This window comes from Notamacropus eugenii, chromosome 4, assembly GCF_028372415.1.
Source record: "Notamacropus eugenii isolate mMacEug1 chromosome 4, mMacEug1.pri_v2, whole genome shotgun sequence".
NCBI lineage: Eukaryota > Metazoa > Chordata > Mammalia > Diprotodontia > Macropodidae > Notamacropus > Notamacropus eugenii.
Genome location: NC_092875.1, coordinates 462,280,714 through 462,304,876, shown reverse-complemented (window position 1 = coordinate 462,304,876; position 24,163 = coordinate 462,280,714). Strand labels below are relative to the sequence as shown.

Sequence of the window (24,163 nt, the reverse complement as noted above, 5' to 3'; positions counted from 1 at the left end):
CAAAGATCTGGACTGGATTTTATGCAAATAAATACTGAAGTCCTAAACTTACAGTGTTGGAAGAACCATATAGGTCATCAATTCCCATACCACTGTCAGCATCATTTGCACATAAAGCAACAGAGATTAAATGGGCTGCCCAGAATCATACAGAACCACAGATCTGTGATCTGAGAAATATATACTGATAGATAGTAACTTGGTGGGGGCACTAGCAACTGGGAGCAGGATATGGGGATGTGATGCAAATTTAGAAAAGACCAAAAGTCATGTACGTCAGAAGTGTCAAACATGCAAGTTGCCTGTGGCCAGCATAACTTTCGAGGTGAGGAACCAGATTAAAATGTCACTGGGAAATATTTAATGAAATAAAAAACCAATAAAACAAAGATAATATGACATTTGGGGAGCTAAGACTCATCTTCCTGAGTTCAAATCTGGCCTCAGACACTCACTAGTTGTGTGACCCTGGGCAAGTCACTCAACCCTGTTTGCCTCAGTTCCCTTATCTGTAAAATGAGCTGGAGAAGGAGACAACAAACCACTTCAGTATCTTTGCCAAGAAAACCTCAAACGGGGTCACAAAGAGTCAGATACAACTGAAAATTGACTGAACGATGACTAAAACATTACATTTCAAATGAAGCCAACACGCAACTGCAGGGACACTTTGGATTAATAGCTGCCATTTCTTTTTGAGTTTGACATCACTAATGATCAGTATAGGCGAGGCTCACCCCCTTCAAATTGGCAAAGATGATAAAACACTAAAACAATCAACATTGGAATAACATTGAGGAGAAACAGTGGTCCAGAAGGCTGATTTTCATATGGGGAAACCTTTCTTTTCCCCCTTTCCTGGAGTGGGTGTAGAAGGGCCTGCTAACTTGTACAAGATTCTTGGTGGCCTGGTATCAAAGGAGTTGTTTGCTGGAAGCCGAACTCTGCTCCCCACTGAAACTGGGGCTCAAAGCATAACCAAAACCTGACTACGGGACTATGCTTTTCCCAGGCCCATGCTGCCCTCTGTTTCTTCATCTTTTAATGGTCTAAGTTTTTTTTTTTTCAGATTGACATTCTCTGGTCTGTGTCTGTATCCAGATCTAAAGTTTACTTGTGCATCTATAAATTACATTAGACCTGAAGTTTTATTGTAGTATGGTTTGTAACAGCTATGTATTCAGCAAACACATTTCTCATCAGATATTATAAACTAATCTTCAAAAAATCTAGCACTTAGTTTTACAAAAAAGAAAAAAGTTTCCCCTTGCAGATTTATAAGTTAATTTGCATATGAAGTTGCCTGGTGTGGGAATTCCATCTTCCCATCAGAGACATATTTGTGTCACCATGAGGTTAAATGACTCCCATGGACAAATAGCTAGACTGTGTTAGGGGCTCAAACCCAGCTTATCCTGATCTAAAGGCCGGACGTCTATTCCAGGATGGCATGCTACATCTCAAACTAGTAAATGGGACCTCACAGATACCAGATCTGGGCCATTAACCTGTGAGAAGCTATCTAAAAACAAATGAACTAAAAGTGAAAGCCATCCAAAAGTGGAATGGGCCGCCTCAGGCAGTAGTGGGCAACTAGATACCCACTCACTGGAGAGGTTGAAGAGAGAATTCATTTCCAAGTACAGGTTAAATTCAACGGCCCCTGAAGTCCCTTCCATCATTCTGAGAATCTGTGATCCTCTGACTACACAGCTTCTTGTGTCTACAATTGGGTAACAGTAGATTTCATTGTAGAGTTATTAGCTATTTGGTTTTGTTTCAAAATGATGGTAACAACTTGACTTGTCCTTCTTCCCCAAATTATTATTTACCTAGGTAGCACAAGATAAATAAATGAAGAGGAAAAACAACCGCATTTTTTTCTGAAGAATTAGTTTCTGTTTGGGGGGATCCAGTTTATAAAACCATCACCTGTTTGCTTGCATCCCATTGAATACCAAGTGGAACATCTGCTTTGTGAGGAATAACATATTTCCTAAAACAAAGATGATAATGTTCAGTAGTGACTTTCATTCTTTGTCATCAGCTTACAAAATTCATTCATTTATTCATCTAATTCATTCAACACACATTTATTAAGCACCTACTATGTAGTAGGCCCTGTGTGGGGCACTAGGGATCCAAAAGGGAAAAAGGGAAACAGTGCCTACTCTCAAGGAGCCTGAGTTTCATTGGAGAGGACAATACATAAACAGAAAATTGTATACAAAATATTCACAAGCCTCTGAGGTCACCTGCAGCTCTAGATATGATGAAGGAACTTAGACCAAAAGAAACTTGGGGGATGGTATTAGCAACTAGGAGAATGTGGGGGTTTGATGCAACCATGGAAATGATAAAAAGGATGGATAAATGACTAATAGTTATTCCTAACATATGAATGATTCACACATATCAGACTGGCCAAGATGAAAGACAACTCTGAATTGGGAGAATGCAAGCTTCTCCCAAGCTTCTCCACAGCTCAGGAAGAACTGAATTCAGATCTGGCCTCAGACACTTGCTAGCTGTGTGACCCTAAGCATTTAATCCTGTTTGCCTCAGTTTCCTCATGTGTAAAATGAGCTGGAGAAGGAAATGGCAAACTATTCCAGTATCTTTGCTAAGAAAACCCCAAATAGGGTCACCAAGAGTTGGACATGACTGAACAATAACAAAGTTGCTTGAAGACATATACAGTTTCTTTTTAGTCTTTGTATCTCTAGCAGATAGCCCTGTGTCTGGCACATAGTATGCACATAGTAGGTTTGCTACTTGGTTAACTGGTCCAACAACTTTTGGAAGGTCGTTGCAGTATATATAGTCCATTCTGGTATAACAGCTTCTCAAATAGCTATTATAGTGCCTAGACTGAAATCAGTGCTTAAAAAAGAGATACTTTTATTAACCAAAAAAATTATACTATATATAATGTTAATGAGATTTTAGGAAACTCTTTTATATCTTACAGTACGTACCTGCCAAGTCGTATTCTCTTACGTACGATAGCCCCACGATACCTTCTAATATCATCCTTTAAAGAAAGAAACAAAAAACTACTGATGAATTTTTCAGTAAGATACTATATTTAGAGCTAAAAGAAATCTTAGTAGTTGGTTGGTTGACACCTCCCCTTCCCCAACCCCCCCTATTTTATTTGTGAAGAGACAGAAGAGCACAGAGGAAAAGTAACCTGTCTAAGGACATGCATGTCATAGATAACAGCAGGGTTTTCAAACCAGATTCTCTAGCTGCAAGTCCAACCCGCATTCTTTACTTTTGCCCATTTTTAGTAAATAATTTTTAGAATTTAATTATGCACGCTTATACCAGTATGGAATATCCTAACTTGATTTAAGAGTTAATATTCATATGGTAGACACTATAAAATATCTGAGAGTCTACTTGCCAAAACAAACCCAAGGACTATATGAACACAATTATAAGACACTTTTCGCACAAATTAAGTCAAATCTAAGTAAGTGGAAAAATATCAGTTGCACATGGGTAGGCTGAGCTAATATAATAAAAATGACAATTCTACCTAAATTAATTTACTGATTCAGTGCCATACCAATCAAACTACCAGATAATTATTTTCTAGAGCTAGAAAAAATAATATCAAAATTCATCTGGAAGAACAAAAGATCCAGAATATCAAGGGAATTAATGAAAAGCAATGCTAGGGAAGGTGGCCCAGCCCTACCAGAGCTCAAATTGTATTATAAAACAGCAATCATCAAAACCACTTGGTACAGGCTAAGAAATAGACGGGTAGACCAGTGGAATAGGTTAGGTATTCATGACACAGTAGTCAATGAGCATAGCAATCTACAGTTTGACAATGAGAACTCACTGTTTGACAAAAACTACTTGGAAAAATGAATAACCACATGGCAGAAACTGGGCATAGTCCAATACCTGATACCGTACACAAGAATAAAGTCCAAATGGATACATGATCCAGGTATAAAGATTGATACTATAAACAAATTAGGGGAGCAAGGAGTAGTATATTTGTCAGATTTATGGAGAATGGAGAAATTTTTGACCAAACGAGATAGAGAACATTATGAAGTGCAAAAAAAGATAATTTTGATTATGTTAAATTGAAAATTTTTTGCACAAACAAATGCAATGCAGTCAAGATTAGGAGGGAAGCAGAAAACTGGGAAAGAATTTTTGCAACCAGTGTCTGTGATAAAGGCCTCATTTCTAAAATATATAGAGAACTGAGTCAAATATATAAGAATACAGGTTAATCCCCAATTGATAAATGATCCAAGGACATGAACAGGCAGTTTTCAGAGGATAAAATTAAAGCTATCTATAGTCATATGAAAAAATGCTCTAAATCACTATTGATCAGAGAGATGCAAATCAGAACAACTCTGAGGTAACACATTACACCTCTCATATTGGCTAACATGCCAAAAGAGGAAGATGATAAATGCTGGAGAAGCTGTGTGAGAGTTGGAACACTAATTCATTGTTGGTGGAGCTGTGAGCTGATCCATCCAGTCTGGAGAGCAATTTGGAACCATGCCCAAGGGGCTACAACAATGTGCCATACCCTTTGACCCAGCAATATCACTTCTTGGACTATATCCCCAAGACATCATAAAAATGGGAAAGGGTCCCACATGTACAAAAATATTTATAACAGCTCTCTTTGTGGTGGCCAAAAACTGGAAATCAAGGGGATGCCCATCAATTGAGGAAAGGCTGAAAAAGCTATGGTATACGAATATAATGGAACACTATTGTGCTATGAGAAACAATGAACAGGAAGACTTCAGAGAGGCCTGGAAGGACTCGTATGAACTGATGCTGAGTGAAAGGAGCAGAATCAGGAGAACCTTGTACACAGCAACAACTACTGTGTGTGAGGAATTTTTCTGGTAGACTTAGCCCTTCACAGCAATGCAAGGACCTAAAAAATTCTCAATGGACTCTTGAGGCAAAATATCTTCCACATCCAGAGAAATAACTAGGGAATTGGAACACAGAATGAAACAGACTTAACTCTGTCTGCTTGCCTTAGTTCCTTATCTGTAAAGGAAATGGAAAACTACTCCAGTATCTTTGCCAAGAAAACCCATAATGGGGTCATGAAGAGTCAGGTACAACTGAAAACAACTGAACAACAATAAAATCTGAGTAGTCTACATTTTGTATACTTCAAAGTGCTGTGCAAACAGCTGTTACTGAAAAATGAACAAAGTTTAAATGGTAGGCAATGTATGGAACAGTGTGAGCAAAAGGGTTGTGTAATGTCACGATTATGGGAGGAGCCAGAAGGCCTGATCATTAAATCTTTTGCAAGCATGACCTTTGAAACAGGCTTGACTTTGGGGAATGTGATGAGCTCATCATTATCATCAATGGCATAATAAATGAGAAAAGCACTATTGATATGCCGGCCTTGGCCCTTGGACCATTCATCACAGTTGTACGCCTCAACACGAACTCCGACTTCAACCCTACAAAAGGAAAAATAAACAACACATAATAAGGAAAATCTGACCAGAACTTATTATAAACTTCCTTGGCAGAAGAGACAGCAGAGGGCTTAAGGAGAACTGAGGTGGACACCTTGGGTTCAAATCCCAGCAATTCCATTTACTACTTCTGTGGACATGGTCAAGTCATTTAACCTCTCTAGACCTCGATTTCCTCATCTGTAAAATACAGGGTTTGGACTAGATGATCTTTTGTGTCCTCTAAATTTCTGATCTTATGAAATTCATAGAAGAATCTTTTTTATCCTTGAGCAATTTGGATTAAAGGAGCCCCATTCTGTATTCACCTTTATGTCTCTGGTACATGCTCCTTCAGAGAACTTACTTCTTAATTCAGGCACTTATATAATAAGTATTTGGGGCACTGTTTGAATTAATAGGTACAATCCCTCATCTGGTACCTTGGGTGTGGGAGGAGGGAGAGGGAGGATTTCATTATATTATGTAGGTGGTTAATTTGGGGGAGTTCCTTGATCAACTGGATGAGCCTTTGTTGGGGAGTCTGACAGCACCCCTTGTGAAGGGTGTACACATGCCCATTTGAACCATCTTGTTTTCTATTTACATTGCTGTAATCATTGAGTATATTGTTTTCCTGGTTCTTCTCACTTTACTTTGTATCTGTTCATGTCAATCTCAGTATTTTTTATATTTTTTCAGTATTTTTCATATTCCTCATTTCTTACAGCTCAGAATAGCTAACTGAACTGATGTACCACAGTTTGCTTATCCATTCCCCATTCCATAGTTATTTGTTTTGTTTCCAGTTTAAGAGGCAGGTATATGGTGAACAGCATAGAGCACTGGTCCTGGAAACAGGCAGGCTTGAGTTCAAATCTAGACCCAGACACTTACTAACTATATGACCTTGGGAAAGTCCCTTAACCTCTCTCAGTTTCCATTTCTTCATCTCTAATGGAGATAATAATATCACCTGTCTCTCAAGGGTGTTGGGAAGATAAAATGAAATCATATTTGTAGGGCACTTTGTAAACCTTCAAGCACAGTGTAAATGCTAGATATTATTATTAGCTATGATCATTCCAGTTTTTTTGCTACCATAAAAAGTACTGCCATAAATATTTTGATGTATATTAGAGCTTTCTTTCTATCTTTGATCTCTTTGGGGAATATGCCTCATAGTGCGATTTCTTGGTCCATATGACCCATTCTAAACTCAGAAGGAATGTAATGCCTCAGAGATTTGTACTGTGTTGGGGAAAAACTAACGTTCTGTGCTGGCCTGTTAAAAACAATTGTCTTTATTGCGAACTTGACCATTTTTCCCCACTCCTCCTTCCTTTAAACTAGAAACCTGAGAACAGACTTTAATCCCTGGGTAGAGGAATGAAAGGGAGATGATTGTCCACGCACAGTCACCCAGGAACTGAATGAATATTCTTCCTCATCTCAGGAGATGGCATCTGCCAAGTGAATATTAAGGTATTAAGAGTTTTTGTACCCTAAGTGCATGGGCTGCCCTGCAGAGACAGTAGCAAGGACACTGATGACTTTGGGATAGGGTAACTAGGATGCCAAACAAGGAGAATTCCTCAATCTTAGCTCATATGAGAAAATGGGAATGCCTTGGAAGTACCACACTCAGGGTTGTCCTGATAACAACCTCCAGTTCAAGAGTACAGGAACGCAGCCTTCATGTGAGACAAGAGGAGTTCCTGGGCAGCACTAGCATCCTAGAGAGTGAGAGGGATCCCATGGGTGGTCCCCAAAGCTGAAGGAGCAGCAAGAGAATTTAAACCATGATAGGCAGGAGCAAAAGACCTCAGTTTTGCCCTCCTCTGTTACCATGAGCTATTCAGATGGCACAGGTCCAATGAGAAGGGCATTGCCTTCCTGACAGCCCCAAATGTGTGTCCCTTTCAGGGGGAGTTCACCCTTAAAAATACCATAAGTCTAGAATCCTATTAGGATTTTCTAAAAAGAGCCACTCATAAAAATAGCAAGGGATTATGACTCTCTCAGCCTTTTCTCCCTTTCCCTTGCACAGCATACCACTGCCTGTCTCAATACCATTTTGGTTTGGTTTGTTTGCTTGCTTTTTTACCTGCTCTCCCTCAGGCCTGGCTTTCATTCCCTCCCTTTCTTCTGTCTCATGTAATCCCTGGCTGACATCGATACAGAGTAAAAGCTCTGCCTTCTTCTCTGGGAAGCCCTTCCTGCTCTCCCCGCATCCATCACTTCCTCCCACCTACCTTATTCGACTGCCTTTTTTTTAGTATTTCATTTGTATACATTCCTACATGTATGTGTCATCTCCCCCGATGGAATATAAGCTCATTATGAAATGAAGGAAGGATCATTTCACCTTCTGACTTTATATCCCCATAGTACCTAGCACTTAAGGATTAACTGCTTCCCTTGCAAGTAGAGAGCACAGGAGGACCCTGGGGAAAGGCAGGAAAGAAGGAAAACTGTATCAATTGGAGATGGACAGCTGTGAGCAAATGTAAGCATTTTCTGCATCTTCTGTGGGATAGACTGAAGGCTTTTTATCTGATACTAGATAAATGCATTGTTTCTTTGAGTACTTGTTTGGTAGCCAGAGACCCATTTATACACATCTGTAGAGATTTAGACAAGAACTATCTTTTGACTTAGAAGTTCCAAGATTTCCTAGAAGGGACTCTGTGTGGGGGCAACCCAAACCAAAGGGAGAGTAATTTGGGGCAGAGTTGAAGGAGGCAAGAATGAGTCAGTTTGTGGAAAACTTGAGTTTGGTGGCTAGGCCATAGGTTCTAGGTACTGAAACTTTCTTTTCTCAGAGCAATGGTTTTATAATCCAAGAAAACAAAACAAATTAGACAATAATTAAATTAAATTAGATAAGAATAATAAAAATGCTTTTGGACACTTAAATAGAACAACAGCAAATAACTGAGAACAGCTCTATACTGTGGAAAGAATAATTAAAAACAAGAACAAAGCAGAAGGCAAAGGTGTAGCACTAAATGCCAGACCCATCATCACCAGGAGATGCCATCTCATCATTCATAATTTACTTATTGGAAATAGGCCAAGGTAGTACAAAAATGCATCTGTATGTTTGAAATCAAAGGCTACAATTCAAAAGTTAATGAAATTCAAAAGTTAGGTGGCACAGTAGATAGAGCGCTGGCCCTAGAATCAAGAATTGAATTCAGAACGGTCCTCTGACACTTACTGTGTGACCTTGTGTTAACCCTGGTTGTTTTAGGTCATCATCTGTAAAATGAGCTGGTGAAGGAAATGTCAAGCTGTGCCAGTATCTTGGTCAAGAAAACCCCAAATGGGTTACAAAGAGTTGAACACGACTGAAACAAATGAGCGATGACAATAAAAAGATAAAAATAAGTAATAAAAATAATTTGAATTAAATGAAAAAGATAGACACTTCCAATTATTTGCTTGCATTCTCCCTCCCTGTCAGTGAAGCAATAATAATGATAATCCAAACCTGAATCCAAGTTGTTCATTAAGATCACAAAATAAAAGTCAAGAAAGCACGGCAATCCCACGTGTCTCCTCAGCCCCTTCTTACCAGTTCCGAAAAGTATTGTTCACAATGGCATTGAAGACAAGACGATCACCAACGGTAGACGGTCCCCAAAATTTAAACATATCCACCGATTTTAGAATGGAATGTGAGCCACAGAGGCGGCTGAAAAAGAACAAGACAAAAGAGATCCTCTTGGAGAATAAATCAGGGTGTTCCTGCCCATGCATAACCCTTGTGTGCTGAATGGCAGACTAGAATTCTTTCACCAAGGGCAAAGTTGGGGTAAGTGGGTGTGTGTTGGCACAGAGGACAGTCTGGTCTGATTCTGATTGCAATCTGAAGAGGGGTAAGCCTATTTCAGAGAATACAGATATGGCTGCTCAGTGTTGATTAGAGTGGGTTGACTCTAGCTCCAATTAAGCTACCCTCATTGTGGCTCAAGTAATTTGTTTGCTAAATGACTATCTTTTTTTTCCCTCCAAAGAATTAAACAAATAGATGGCTTGTGCATGTTGGCAGTGTGACTATATATGCCATCTGATAATCTACCAAACTGCAACAGAATGGTTACCTTGCCCTACTGGTGACAGACCTACTCTCCTCTGGTTCCTAGGGAAGGAGATACTGTGTTAAATTTGCTTTAATGAAGTCTCCACTCTGCTTCAGGGAGGCTGGGAATCAGGGACATAGTGTGTACCACCACAGTTGGACTGTAGCATGAAGGAAATATGGAAGCGGCTGCCACATTTTTCTGCCCTTAGGCTGGTGTGGTATAGTGTTGTTGATTCATCTGTTTCACAGTTAAGGAAATGTACCAGCACATTAAAAGGAAGGGGGAAAGTAGTGGATTTTCTCGGTACACAAAAATTTACTACCACTGCCATTCACAACCTAAGAGACTCTTTTGCTTGTCACATTACACTATTTCTGTGAAGTTTCAAATTTCAAGACAATAATGACCTAAAGAAAGGGTTATATTTCATAATTTTCCATAGGTTTAGGTGTTAACCTTAGTCCTTCAATTACAGTAGAAAGTGCTCGAGCAAGGCCTCCACCATGTCTAGTCATATTATTTATTTGCAAAGGAAATGATTCATTGTCATCATAAAATGACAGTCTTCTCATTTTATTTAAGAACAACATTCTTTCATTTCAGCATAGTTCAAAGCAGTAGTAAATACAACTTTCTAAGACTTGTGCTTTCTATATAAATGAATATTTAAATTTTCTTTTAAATTTGGAAAAAAGATGAATTCTGCTTTGGTTGCATCAGAAGAGACAGTTCCCATTCAAATGTTTTCTGGTTCTTCAACATGCCTTGAAGCTGACAGTCATTCTTTACATGGGTATTTTAAACAGAGTATTTTAAACCTTTTTTTAAATTGAAAGAAGTTTTAAATGCATTCTCCCCCAAATTACTTCTTTTTCTTCTCATTTCTCATTTAAACCTTTCGTCACAAGAATTCTAACCAGCACTTTCAAAGGTCAGGCAACACTGTAAGTTGCCATAAAAAATCTGTAGTGAGAGAATATTTTTTAAGTGTAAGAGACTGTTTTCTATTTCTATTCAGTCTATTCACCTTTGTAATAAAACCATTGTCATGATGAGCTTCTGTGTTACAAGATCAACATCCATAATTCAGAGAAAAGTGTGAAAACTGCCATCTTATTTTTATTTTTGAACTAGGAACTCAGATGGTCATTTTCAGGATAATCTACCTGAACTCATGCTTTGATGAGTAAGATTATTCCCATGCCATCATATCCTCCCCATCTCACATTGTTTTAACCCTGTTCTCCATGCCCACTATAACCTCCTGACCTCCCCACCTCCCACTGTAAAGTGATCCAACCGTTCCACTGTGCTCTCAAGAATGCCTGATCCATAAGTAATAAACTAGCTTCTTTCTTAAATTTCCTCCTTTCTTGCTCCCTCCATCTTCTGGTTTCCTGATGACAGTGGCCACCTTTTCCAGCCATGGGGGCACTTTCACTCAGACTTCTCAACTCACAGGTCATAGTGGGGGAGTTGGGAAGCTCCATGCTCCCATCACCTCTTCCAGGCTCTCTATCTGCCACCATCAGTCAGGAACTTCTCTTCCTTTGTGGTTCATTTAATCCATATTTATTACCCAGTGAAGATCCTGGTGGCTATTGTGTACCCTTCTTCTTCCTCAGTGCTTTCAGTGCCTGGCTCATAGTCCTTCTTTCCTTCCCAGCTTGCCAGAAAAACCCATTTGGGGTTTTCTTGACAAGGATACTGGAGTTATTTGCCATTTCCTTCTCCAGCTCATTTTACAGATGAGAAAACTGAGGCAAACAGGGTTAAGGGACTTGCCCAGAGTCACACAGTTGGTAAGTGTCAGAAACTAGATTTGAACTCAGGTCTTCCTGACTCCAGGGCCAGCACTTTATCCACTGGGTCAGCTAGGTGCCTTGCCGTCATGCTAGGGGACATCATTTTACATGTTGATATTCTCTGAAACACCCTAATCTTCTTCCAACTCCTCACATTACTCATTTTTTATGACCTCCACCTCCACCCCATCTCAGCTATACATAGTTTGATCTTTCTGTCACCCACAAGTGTTGTATAACCATGTTCATAAACTCTAAAATTCCCTTATTTGGTCACAGTCTATGACTTCTTCCTCTGCCTTACAGTCCCTAACTTGTTCTTTGTCCTCACAATCTCCACCCTTTAGCTCCTTCCCAGGCCAGCACCCTGCCCTATTCATGTTCTTCCTTTTCTCTAGGCAGCTAGGTGATGCAGTGGATAGGGAAATGGCCTGGAGGAAGACCTGAGTTCAAATCCAGGTTCAGACACTTATGAGCTGTTTGACCTTGGGCAAGTCATCACTTAACCTCTTTCTACCTCAGTTTCCTCAACGGCTAAAGGGGGCTAATAATAACACCTACTTTCCAGGATTAAATGAGATAATATTTGTAAAGTGCACAACACTTGCTAAATAAGTGCTTATCTCCTTCTTTCCTTCCTTCTTCCCTCTTTCCCTCCCTCCCTTCCTCCCATTCTTCCTTCTTCCTCCCTCCCAACTGTCTGACTATTCTCAGTTTCTTTTGCTGGGTCTTTATTTACCTCCCATTCTCTAACCTTGAGGGTCCCTTGAAACTCTCTCTTGTGCCCACTTTTCCTTTCCCTCTATATTATTTCACTTAGTGATCTCATCAACTCCCATGGACTCAATGACTATTTCTAGGTAACTAACTCTCAGTTCTATTTGTTCAGCCTTAATCTCTCTATTGACCTCCAGTCTTGCATCTCCAATTGCCCACTGGATATCTTAAACTTAATAAATGCTAGTTGATTGCCTGAGACAAAAGAACAGATTGATCATGGAGAGAAGGACTGTTTGTTGTGGGTCTCTAGAAAAATCATTTTAATGAGAGGCACCATTTCCCCAAGTCCTCTACTTTGAGCCCTTACTACACTAACATATCTCCTGATCTTGGCCACTCTGAGCATCTAACCCTCACTATTCTTTCTTCTCATTCACTTGTAATCCCCCCTACCCCTGTAACCCTGCCAGAAGAGCAAGTGGTTTTTCTCAAGAGAGGGTCATATGACACAGTTCAAAGACAAAACCAATAAACAACCTTGCTGAAATGTTGGCCACTGTCTCCATCCAAGCCATAATCTGGCCCCCAAATGTATTTCCATGATGGTTTGCGTGGGGTGGAAGGACAAGTTCAATACTCTGTACTGAGGTATCACTAGTAGAAACCATACCGTCCTCTTGATCACAGATGGCATCTGAAATGTGAATGGGAAACATTAAATGCAGTAGCTTTACCCAGTGTCCCCAGGGTGACTACTCCCTCAGAAGGACTGACCCCTGTAAAAATGAACTCATTGTCTTCATAAATAAGCACCTGAGGAAGCTACAAAGTTTCATCCTGGACATGGATAAGTCTCATCTTCACGCAAGGGGTTAAGATAACAAAACTGGCAGTGTTTTCTCCTTCTCGAAGTACCTGTTAGGTATGTTTGGGATTTAGTGCTTTCTTTTTTTAAATTTAATATTGCATCCATCTTGCTCCCCATTAACAACCCCATTTCAGAGTTTTAGTCGAAAGAATGGATAAATACAAAAGGGAATTTAAGATCTGAGATATGTATGTATAGCCACCGCTCCTCTGGGGCACAGTGACTGGGTGTTCCAAACCTCTCCGAATAAGAACGCCACTTGCGATGGAAATGCAGTTGGGTGTTTTAAAAACTGCTGTTATGAGCAGAAAAGACAATGGCGCTGTCCATCTCAGCGTCCTTCTGCCACTTCAGAATAATATGCCTTCATTTACTGACAAATTGGGTTTTACTGTCAACAATGGAGAAATCGTTTACTCTGCCTGCAAAGGAATAACATGTATTCACTGCTGCTTCCTGCATCATCAAGTGAATCACCAGCTAGGCTTCAATCTCCCAAGTGCTGTTGTTTGGGTGGATGTGTAGTTCCGAAAGCAGATATCCGGTGGGTTTGGCCAGGGACAGAGCTCAGTTTGCAATGTGAGAAAAGAGGAATATCCATTTAGGTGGGAAACGCAAGATCCTCCGGAGCGGAAATTCCCATAGAAGCGTGCAGAAAGACTGTAACGAACTTCCTCTGGGTCTCAATAAAACGCCTTCGAAACAACTTTCCTTGGCATGTTCCCCAGTAGACCTGTGAGGAAGAGTGACTACTGACAGCCTACGTTCTTAAAGTCGATTTTCATTTCTTTAACACTCTCTTGTTTATTCTTCTTCTGCCTCCATCCCATCCCATTTCATTGATTTACCCAGAGACCCTCTTCACAATCAGATATTTGGGATTATCCTCTAAACAAAATGGCCACAGCATTCTCCATCTTCTCTCATGGCTTCTGGCCACATAGTTCTGCCAACTCATGCTGAACACCTTTGTCATCTCTTTATAAAGGGCCTGCATTCAGAGTCCACGCACAGTGAAAGTGAGTTTGGTTCATGGAGTTAGAGTAAGAAGTCAGTTCAATCCCCTCCTTTTTTAGTTGCAGAAACTGAGAACCAGAAGGCGATTCAGAAAAATCAGGAAAACAAAGAATATACCAACTTTCACCCAAATATCTGAAATGTCCATCTATGTCATACTAAAACATTTTGCCTCAAATCACAACCCCTTTATGAAGATTTTTCCAGATTAATCTTTCCTAGCTCAGGTCTCTCCATTCATTCTATTGCCCTTGAAACCTGGAATATAATAAATTATTATGTATTTTAAAAATACAATATTCAGATGTGATATAATAATTATAGCCCCTATGTAAACTATATCCATTTGACAGATAGGCGTCAACTAGAAAATAACTCTGCGAATTCTGCCCCAATGGGAGGCAGTAGCTCTGACTTGAGCGAAGCAAAATAACCAAGCCTCTGCCTTTCTGAGAAGCAGTATGGCATGGGATAGTAGGAGAGACTTCACCTCAAAAGCAGGAAGACCAAGTGCAAGAATACCTCTATCACCTGCTCACCATGTGACCTTGGACCAGTCAGTGCTTGTCTTAACTTCTTGGTGCTCAAGGAGCTCCCTAACATATGGGTTCTTTGGCTTTTTGGTCATGGATCCCTCAGTCAATCAGGTGACCTCTCCTCAGAATAATTTTTTAAATGCATAAAATAAAATGCATAGGATTTCAAAGGAACCCATTTTTACAGATGTAGTTTTCAAAATCCTGGAGAGAAAAAATAAACTAACAGACCCTTTGAAATCTATCCATGTACCCCTTAGGGGTGTGTGGACTGTGGGTTAAATACCCTTGCTCTAAGATGGTAAGTTAGAGAGAAGATATATCCACCTACAAGGGTAGAGGGAGATGAAAACACAGGTTTAGTCATATATGTATATATATATATACACACACACATACCCACACATAGATATGTATGCTGTGTGTATACACACACAGACACATATAGGCATACATAATATGGATGTTTGTAGATATACATGTATGTATATGTAGACATACATATATACATGCAGAGGTGTGTGTGTGTTTGTGTGTGTATGTGTGTAATTCTAAACAGTTGCGCTTATCTGTGTGCTCTTTGGGATGTCTTTCCTACTTCTGGGCCCAGTAGGGGGCACCATAGTGCACAGAGCACCAGACTTGGAGTCATCTTCCTGAGTGGAAATCCATCCTCAAACGTATACTAGCCGTGTGACCTTGGGCAAGTTACTTCACCCTGTTTGCCTCAGTTTCCTCATATGTAAAATAAACTGCAGAAGAAAATGACAAACCAGTCCAGTATCTTTGCCAAGAAAACCAAATGAGGTCATGAAGAGCTGAGCACAATTGAAACAAGTAAACAACCAAAATCCTGCCTCCCCTTTGGATAGCAGGACACTCAGGTTCATGGCCTTCACCTTACCATTTCATTTCTTCCTCATCATTCCACTTAATGCAACAACAATGTCCTCACACTGAGTGCTCACAATTGATCATGAGAGGCTGACTAAAGTTATGAGGTAAAAGGTATGACTCTCTATCACCTTTAGCTGGGTAAACTTGACCCTATGGTGGATATCATTTCCCCTAAAAGAACATCTTTCCTTCTAAAGGCTCTATGGATGGGTATTCTTGGCAGAGAAGCAATCACGACTTCCTCTGTCACTAAGGTCCATGTCTCTTGTGGTGTCCATCAGGAGGGGATCCTGCTCAGTAGCAATGCTCAAGTCCAGCCTCTGACCAAAGAAGAGTCTGAGGATTGAAAGTCACTTCCCAGCAGTGAGCTCTTTCCCCCATTTGCCAGCACTTCTGCAGCTACTTTCTCCTTGAGTTATAAGAAACAAAGACAAAATCCTGTCTATTTTGCTAATCGTGAAGAAAGTTGGTCCAAATGTCAATATAAATCCTGTCCCAGTTTTCTGGGAATAAAGGTCTATTCTTGTAAGGTGGCCTGCTAATGTCTAGACTCAGGGGACCTGATATGTGGTTCAGCCATCGGGGGAGGCTTGATCCTCAGAATTAAGGACAGAAGGACTGTAAAGGTTAAACACCTTAGGCCTCTCATTGAGAGGACCTTAGCATTAAAGGGTTCTCTTCGAAATTTTAGGTACGCTTTGTAGGCACATGCTCCAGGGTCCCACTTGCTGTGAGCACAGACTTAGTTGTCACATTTGACTCAAACATCCTGTCTAGTAGATAAGAAAAGCCCTACAATACCTGTGGCTGGTTGTGCTTGTCTGCAAAAATTTGTACTTTGGATGTTCTAGGAATATTGTGTAATATGACGGCACAACTTGACATTTCAGTTTCATGTTCTCAAGCTAGTTGGAAATCCAACAAAAAAGTACAAGGGAAAGAACGATCACTTTAAAGTCAGAGGACCTGAGTTCAAATTCCAACTGTGATGCTTACTGTGCGTATGACCTTGGGCAAGTCACTTAAACCCTCTGGGACTTAGTTTCTCCATTTGTAAAATGAGGGAATTGGACACATAAGGATTATATAATAGTAAGGCTTCCACATTCAGGTATGGGTTGGAATAGATACCCACAGAGGTCCTATCCAGATCTCAAATTCTATGATTCTGGGAAGCTGTGAAAACAACACTGGACTTGGAAGCTGAGGATCTGCCCACTTACTAGTAATCTAATAAGATGTTACTAAATATTAACCTTAATATATGAAACTATTAAAGCTCAAGAGTGCACTAAGACTTTTGGGACACTGCATATTATAAACACAACATGCATATATAAAGTATGTTCTAGCCCTTAAGCTGCGACTTTATTGCTTCAACCTGTAAAGTGAAGAAATTAGAGTAGAAGATCCAGAAGGGCCCTTCTAGATCTAAATCTATCACACTATGATGTTCTAGAATCATGCCCTTTCACCTTTCAAGAGCAGTTTCTAGGACCATAGCCTAAGAATAGGAGTAAGAATGAAAAGGCATCTATACAAACATTTCTATTGGCCCCAAACAAGCAAACAACCCCCCAGATTTGTAAACAGCATTTATGGTCAATAACTGGAGAAAGGCTAAATAAACTGCAGTATGTTATTGTTAGTATGTAGTATGTGTAGCATATGAATGTTATGCTGCGCCATAAAGTGACAAGCAGGACATATACAAAGAAATGTGGTGAGACCAAGACGCAATCTGGAACCATAATCACAAAATCAGAATGTGTTTACCAGTTGTGAATCAATTTTTGTAAAAAGCAACAAAATCTGATAAGTAAAAGAATTTGGAAGCCAATGAAGCATCCCCGTTTTGCTAAAGTGTACCAGGGTATATTTACTTTGGGCATACTTCCTCGTTCAGGGTTCATGGCTTTATGGAAGATTTGATGCCTTATTTTATATATTTGTTTGTCCTTGTTTATGGTTATTGAGTTTAGGGTGAAATAAAGCAAAGCAAGATTTCAGGTCTTTGGCACAGATTAAGGTTAAAGGACTAAGGACTGATATTTGCCTTTCTATATGCCTGCCAGCAAAGAGCTAGGCAAATCGTAGCTCCTTCGTAAATATTTAATTGATTGCATGATTAATAATAACAAAGATTTTCATGTGCCGCTCTTGGCCTTCCAAGAGGACAGAAAAAGGCAAAGGGTCACTAGGGCAATGGCCCCCACCCCTACCCCAAAGTGCTCCATGCATAAGACCGTCTAGAGTGATCGGATTCTCTTGTCTTCCTGGGGCTTGTGGTTCTTATTCAGCTTTCCTGCTACTCTATCAAGCTGAAAATGGGACACAAAACATCCTTCCAAAAGATGACGTCCCATCTTCTAAGTATGCTATTTTGACTGAAGCAGAAAGAACTTGGTATTTTCTCAAAAAAATATTCAGTAATAGAAATTCCCCTTAAGCACTACATTTAAAAATAGTAAATGCATTTGCAAATGTTTTACTAATGTATGCAAATTGCTCTGACATTAGTAAATGCCTTAATTTTTTTCAAGCTAGTTTAAAAAAATTTATTCCCACTGTACTTTGAAGTGCTTGATGGGCTCAGAGTTGACCCAGTTTTCTCAGATGGCTGATGTTCTGTTACTTCTTTGGAAATCTATATTCCTTCTCACCTATTACAGCATAAGAACTGGTTATTACTTTTAAATAATTAGCCTGTTCTCTCTTAGGTAAGCTCCATTAGAACCACTGGCATGTGTGATGACTTTGAAATATAATCAATGAAATTCAAAGAATAATTTGTTTTTGATCAAGAGGATCTTGGAATAATTTGCTCCAGATCAAGAAACCCCATCTAACAATACAGATCCTCACCTACTCTGCAACTCATCATCTTAGAGTTGCCTGGCATGTTGATACTTGGGGTCACATAGCCAAAATGTATCAGACATAGGTCTTGAACCTAACTGTTTTCCATCTATGATACCACATTGCCTCCCTTTTTGCACATAGAGGCAGAATAAAATTAAAATTATATACATAGTTTGAAAAAAATATTATTCTAACAAAGTTTATGATACGTAGCCCTGACAACCAATTTCCTATCAGATAGAAACTAAAATATGTTAATAACTTTTATCTATATTACTGTGACTATTAACATTTGAATGATTATAATTTGATTCTGTTTACTTGGTAATCTGAAATTTATCTTGTCCTCTCAGTGGCAGTTGTAAAAACTGCTGTTCAGAGTCCTCTGCCGATGACTTGCATTATTTCCATAACTCCTGAAGAAAGCCAACTCTTCTCCATAAAAATCTTACCTAAATTATCTTGCTGTCTTGATCAAGGGAGAGACAAGGATGTTTGATATGTCTGGTCAATGTCTCAGGAAAGAATTGGTAAGACTGACAACTTGGATAGAGAGCATAGTGACAAGATTATCATCTAAATACTCTAAGACCTATTAAATACTTCATTTGTATGATGTATTTATGGGCATTTTCTTTAATAGCACAGTGTACTGTTGATGGTCTTTGCTGGGGTGGGGAGCTACTTTCATCAATAAATGAAGATGAACCTACGGTGATATAAACATCCCACTCAGAAAACACAGTTGATCTCTACTGAACCTTGTATGGTATCCTCTATCTTTGTTGTGACTCAGTCAATGGTTATAAGCTGTGAGCCCAGATGCATAATGGGTTTAGAAGGACTTTCCTTGGCATCTGAAAGCAAATTTGTATTGATATGGTAACAACTACATGTTGTAGTAAAATAAACACTGAACTTGGAGTCTCTGCCACTTACAAGTTATATAATTTTGGGAAAACCATTTAATCCCTCTGGGCTTTAGTTTCCTCATTTGTAAAATGAGGGGGTTGGAATTGACACTTCTAAGGCCCCTTCTAATTCTATGCCTATTGTGACTACATATTAACTCAAAAAGACTCATGAGCTTCATTCACGTTTCTAGCCAACTGTGAGCTCCATTAGTGGCCAATTTATGCTTTTTCCTTCCAAAGTTCAGATTTGTAGTTGTAAGAGATTATGGAAAAGCTTTCTAGACACTGGTATGCAGTAAGGAAGGGTGGCAGAGCCTAGATCACTGCATGTACTGTCAATGACAATTTTAGGAATTTCATTTCCCCTAAAGGATTGACAGCACTTTGAAACAATCATCATCCTTCTAATTGGTGAGCTGTTACACACACCAGTGGGGTAACTCTTAGCAAATCATCTTTCTATCATTGCAAGTCTAAGTAGACTTTTTTGCCTCTTTCAAAGTGTTCAACAATGGAGAAAGGAAAAACTCATGACCAAACAAGAGAGAGAGACAGAGACAGAGATAGGGAGGAAGCATTATAAAATATAAGATAGATAATTTTGATTATATTAAATTAAAAAGTTTTTGCACAAACAAAATCAACGCAACTAAGACAAGAAGGAAAGTAGGAAGCTGAGAAACAATCTTTACACCAAGTGTCTCTGATAAAGGCCTCACTTCTCAAATATATAGAGAACTGAGTCAAATTTATAAAAATACAAGGCCCCAAATGATAAATGTTCAAAGGATATGAAAAGGCAGTTTTTAGATGAAGAAATAAAAGCTATCTATAGGTATATGAAGGAGTGCTGTAAGTCATTCTTAATTAGAGAAATGCAAATTAAAACAACCCTGAGATACCACCTCACACCTATCAGATTAGCTAATATGAAAAAAAAAGGAAAATTATAAATGTTGAAGAGGATGTGGGGAAATTGGGACATTAATGCACTCTTGGTGAAGCTGTAAACTGATCCAAACAATCTGGAGAGCAATTTGGAACTATTCCCAAAGGCTATCAAACTGTGCATACCCTTGGATCCAGCGATACTACTACTAGGTCTATATCCCAAAGAGATCAAAACAAAGAGAAAAGGACCCACATGTGCCTACATGTACAAAAATATTTATAGTAACTCTTCTTTTTGTGATAAAATATTGGGGATTGAGGGGATGCCCATCCATTGGGGAGTGGCTAAACAAGCTGTGTATATGAATGTGATGGAATACTATTGTGCAATAAGAAATGATGAATGGGCAGATTTCAGAAAACCTGGAAAGACTTGTGTGAACTGATGCATGGTGAAATGAGCTGAATTAGGAAAAAATTGTACACAGTATCAATAAACATTGTGTGATGATCAACTCTAAATGACTCAGCTCTTCTCAGCAACACAATGATTCAGGACAAGTATGAAGAACTCATGAAGGAAAATGCTATCCACAGCCAGATAAAAACCTGATGAACTGTGAATGCAAATAGAAGCATACTTTTTCACCTACTTTATTTTTTTCATGTTTTTTTTCCTTTTGATCTATTTCTTGGAATAACAAAGAGTCACAACTGTGACTAATATGGAAATATGTTTTACATGATAGCACAAGTATAACCTGTATCAAATTGCCTACCATTTTAAGAAGAGGGAAGGAGAGGAAGGGAGGCTGGGAGAAAAACTTGGAACTCAAAATTTGGTAAAAATGAATGCTAAAAATTGTCTTGATGTGTAATTGAGAAAAAATAAAATACTATTTTTTAAAAAGACTCAACAGTGTGAGGAGCTGTACTGGGGCATATTGGAGGCTAGTTGGCTTCATGGTGGTGATGGGGATAATGCACGGCTCCTTTGTCTAAGGTTATATAGTTTGCACTGACTATTCAGTTTCTGGACTATGGCAGTTATTAGAAAATGTTTCCTTACGTTGTGCTGAAATCTGCCTCTGGTAAGAACTGCTCCTAGTTCAATCCTACAAGCCAAGCAGAACGGGCCTAATTCCACCTCTACCCCTTAACCATCTGAAGACAACAACCATGCTGCTCTTTTTAACAGACCTTCAGCTGGCAAGATCACTCCGTGAGTCGATTAATGTTGCTATGACAGGAATACCAAAAAGAAGTAAGGCTATCCCTTCTTTGGAGGAACTCACAGTCTGCTGGGGAATGACAAAATGCAAACAACTATGTCCAAATAAGCTTTGTAAAGGATCATTTGGAAATAATCAACAGAGGAAAGGCCCTGGGATTTAGGGGGATTGGGAATGACTCCCTGGGAATCTAGCTTGGGCTTGAAGAAAGCCAGGGAAGCCACAAGGCAGAGATGAGATCACCAGTCTTTTTGCCATTCTGGCCACTTTCCTTGAGACTTGCTCAAGTTTTTGAATATATTTGCTAAGATTTGCCTTGTAGAACTGAGCACAATTCTCTAGATATGGTCTGACTGGAACAGAGTTCAACAGTACTGTGAGCTTCCTCCTTGGGTCTCTACGTCTCTGTCAATGCAGTCTAAGATTGTATTGGCCTTCTTGGCTAGCATGTTGTACTGTTGACAGATGTTGAACTTCCAGTCTGCTAAAACTCCCAAATCATTTGCAGTCACCTGCCTAGACACATTTGCTCATCCTGTATTGTAAAGTTAATATTTTGAGCCCAAGAACAAGACTTTATATTTATCCCAATTAAATGTAATTTTATTAGAACTAGCCCATAGTCTTGCTTGGTTGGATGCTGACTTGTCCTCAATTTTATGCCATCTGCACATTTGCTAGACATTCTACCTTGCCTTTGATAGAGTCTAAGACATTAATGCAAATATTGAATAGTTCAGGGACAGTTTACTATATACTTATCTCCAAGTTAACACTGACTTTTGTTGTGGTTCGGTAATTTCAATCATGTCTGACTCTTTGTGACCCCATTTGAGATTTTCTTGGAACAGATACAAAATTGTTTATCATTTCCTTCTCCAGCTCATTTTACAGATGAGGAAACAAGGTTTAAGTATCTTGCCCAGAGTCACACAGCTAGGTTGGATTTGAACTCAGATCTTCCTGACTCCAGGGCCAGTATTCTATCCGCTACATCTGCCCTAACACTGACTGCTCTTTGGGAAAAATAAACCAAAACAAATCCCTCCCTAGTCTTTGGGTCTAGTCATTCAAACAGTTCTGAACCTGTTGAGTCATATTGACCTAGTTTTAAAATGAAATAATATCTATATTTTTGGTAATTTTATTTATTTTCTTAAATATTTCTGTATGTAGGGTGAATTTTACTGTAAGGTGGATTTTAGTGTGTATAATGTGGATTTTGTTATTATTTCTCAGAGTACAGATTCCCAGGATCCATAGCCACAATAACCAACAGTTATCAAGTATTAGATATTGCCAAGCCTAGAGGCCTGTATTGGGCTACCCGAGTCTTTCTTACCTGTCCCAGGTCTTCGGTTGGCCAAACCGGATAAACGTATGAGAGAAAGGACGTTCCAGAGTCAAACAGGGGTTGAGCTTTATTTCAGGGTCCGGGTTACAAATGCAGGGGGGTCTTCCTTAGGAGGAAGAGGGGGAGATTTCCTAAGGAGGCTAAGCTTAAGGGATTGGAAGTAGAAGTACAAGCGGGGAGAGAGGGGGAGGGGAGAGAGGAAAGAAAAGAAGCGGAGCCCTACTTTTCTCTTTGGCTCCACACGTGCTAAGAGAGCTTTTAGGCTTCCTCAATCCTACTTAATCTTCAGCCACACAGTTTGCATCTCAATACCGTGCTGTTAGGTAACTAGGTGTGCTCCAATCCGGGACGACCTCGAGGGCAGGGAGACTCCACCCATCAGGTATCTCCGGGGGAGAGGCGGAAATACCCGAGCTAGCCGAGCTAGCTCGGTCTGACCTTCTCGAACCCCCGCTGTTCATGGAGGGCCTCGTAAGACTCTAAGATTTAGAAGTCCCACTTTTACCTGCCTGAGACTGTCCACACGGAATTGAGCTTCCAGTCCCAACAAGATATGAGTTCCCACAGTTATGGTTCAAAACATCTCCACCATCCTTGTGCATTGTTATATAATGGTAAATAATATGAACATCCACTGTGGCTGTGCAGTGAGATACAGGGATGGGGTGATGTATACTTGCGAGGCCATTGCTGGCAATTGGCCTTCTTTGTCTGTTGGTCTATAAAACAGGTGGTCATTAGACAGTGAATGGGAAACTCTTAGGATTGAATGCACAAATGCTGTGTGTGCCTCAACTGGCCCCCATTGAGGCTTGGGGGGAACCCTTGGGGTTGAATGTACAAGCTGGAATGCTGTGTATGCCTTGATTGGCCTCCGTCAAGACTTGAGGGGAATCTGAGTTTGACTCAACTGGCCCCCACTGAGGCTTGAGGGGATTTAGGGAAAGCACAAGTTGTGCCTGTCTTGATTGACCCCATGGAGAAGTAGGGCAGTTGCTCCCCCTTCTCACCCGCCCCTGCAAGAAGGGTGATTAGAGAATGTTGCAGGAGTTTGTGCTCCCATTATCAGCAATCCTCCTCTGAGAAAGCTAGACTAGAATAAAGTAAGATTATTAATCCCTTTTTAGTGTATTTCCTGTCTGACCAAATCAAGAGCAAACCTGTGCTAGAAGCCCTCAAGTGTGCTGTGCTTTATCTGTCTTACAATTTCTCAATCACATGTACTGTTTGTTTTTAGAGGGGGGGAAGGCAAGGCAATTGGGGTTAAGTGACTTGCCCAAGGCCACATAGCTAGTAAGGGTCAAGTGTCGAATGTCTGAGGTTGGATTTGAACTCTGGTCATCCTGATTCCAGGGCCAGTTCTATTCACTGCACCACCTAGCTGCCCCCTTCTCAATTACTTTTAAATCTAGTTTAATTCAACTAGGCATGTTGAATTACCACATAGAGTGACAATGCATGGGCTCCTGAAAGATAATCCTCTCATTTTGCAGTCA

The 24,163-nt window shown here is 39.8% G+C and overlaps 1 protein-coding gene across 1 annotated transcript in view; it reads right to left on the bottom strand.

The window, feature by feature from the left end:
- ACOT12 (acyl-CoA thioesterase 12) overlaps positions 1-24,163 on the bottom strand; it is a 67,027-nt gene that overhangs the window by 17,876 nt on the left and 24,988 nt on the right. The window contains 5 exon segments of the mRNA XM_072606249.1: positions 1,933-1,996; positions 2,979-3,034; positions 5,333-5,483; positions 9,061-9,180; positions 12,634-12,790. Coding sequence (XP_072462350.1) covers positions 1,933-1,996; positions 2,979-3,034; positions 5,333-5,483; positions 9,061-9,180; positions 12,634-12,790 — 548 coding nt within the window.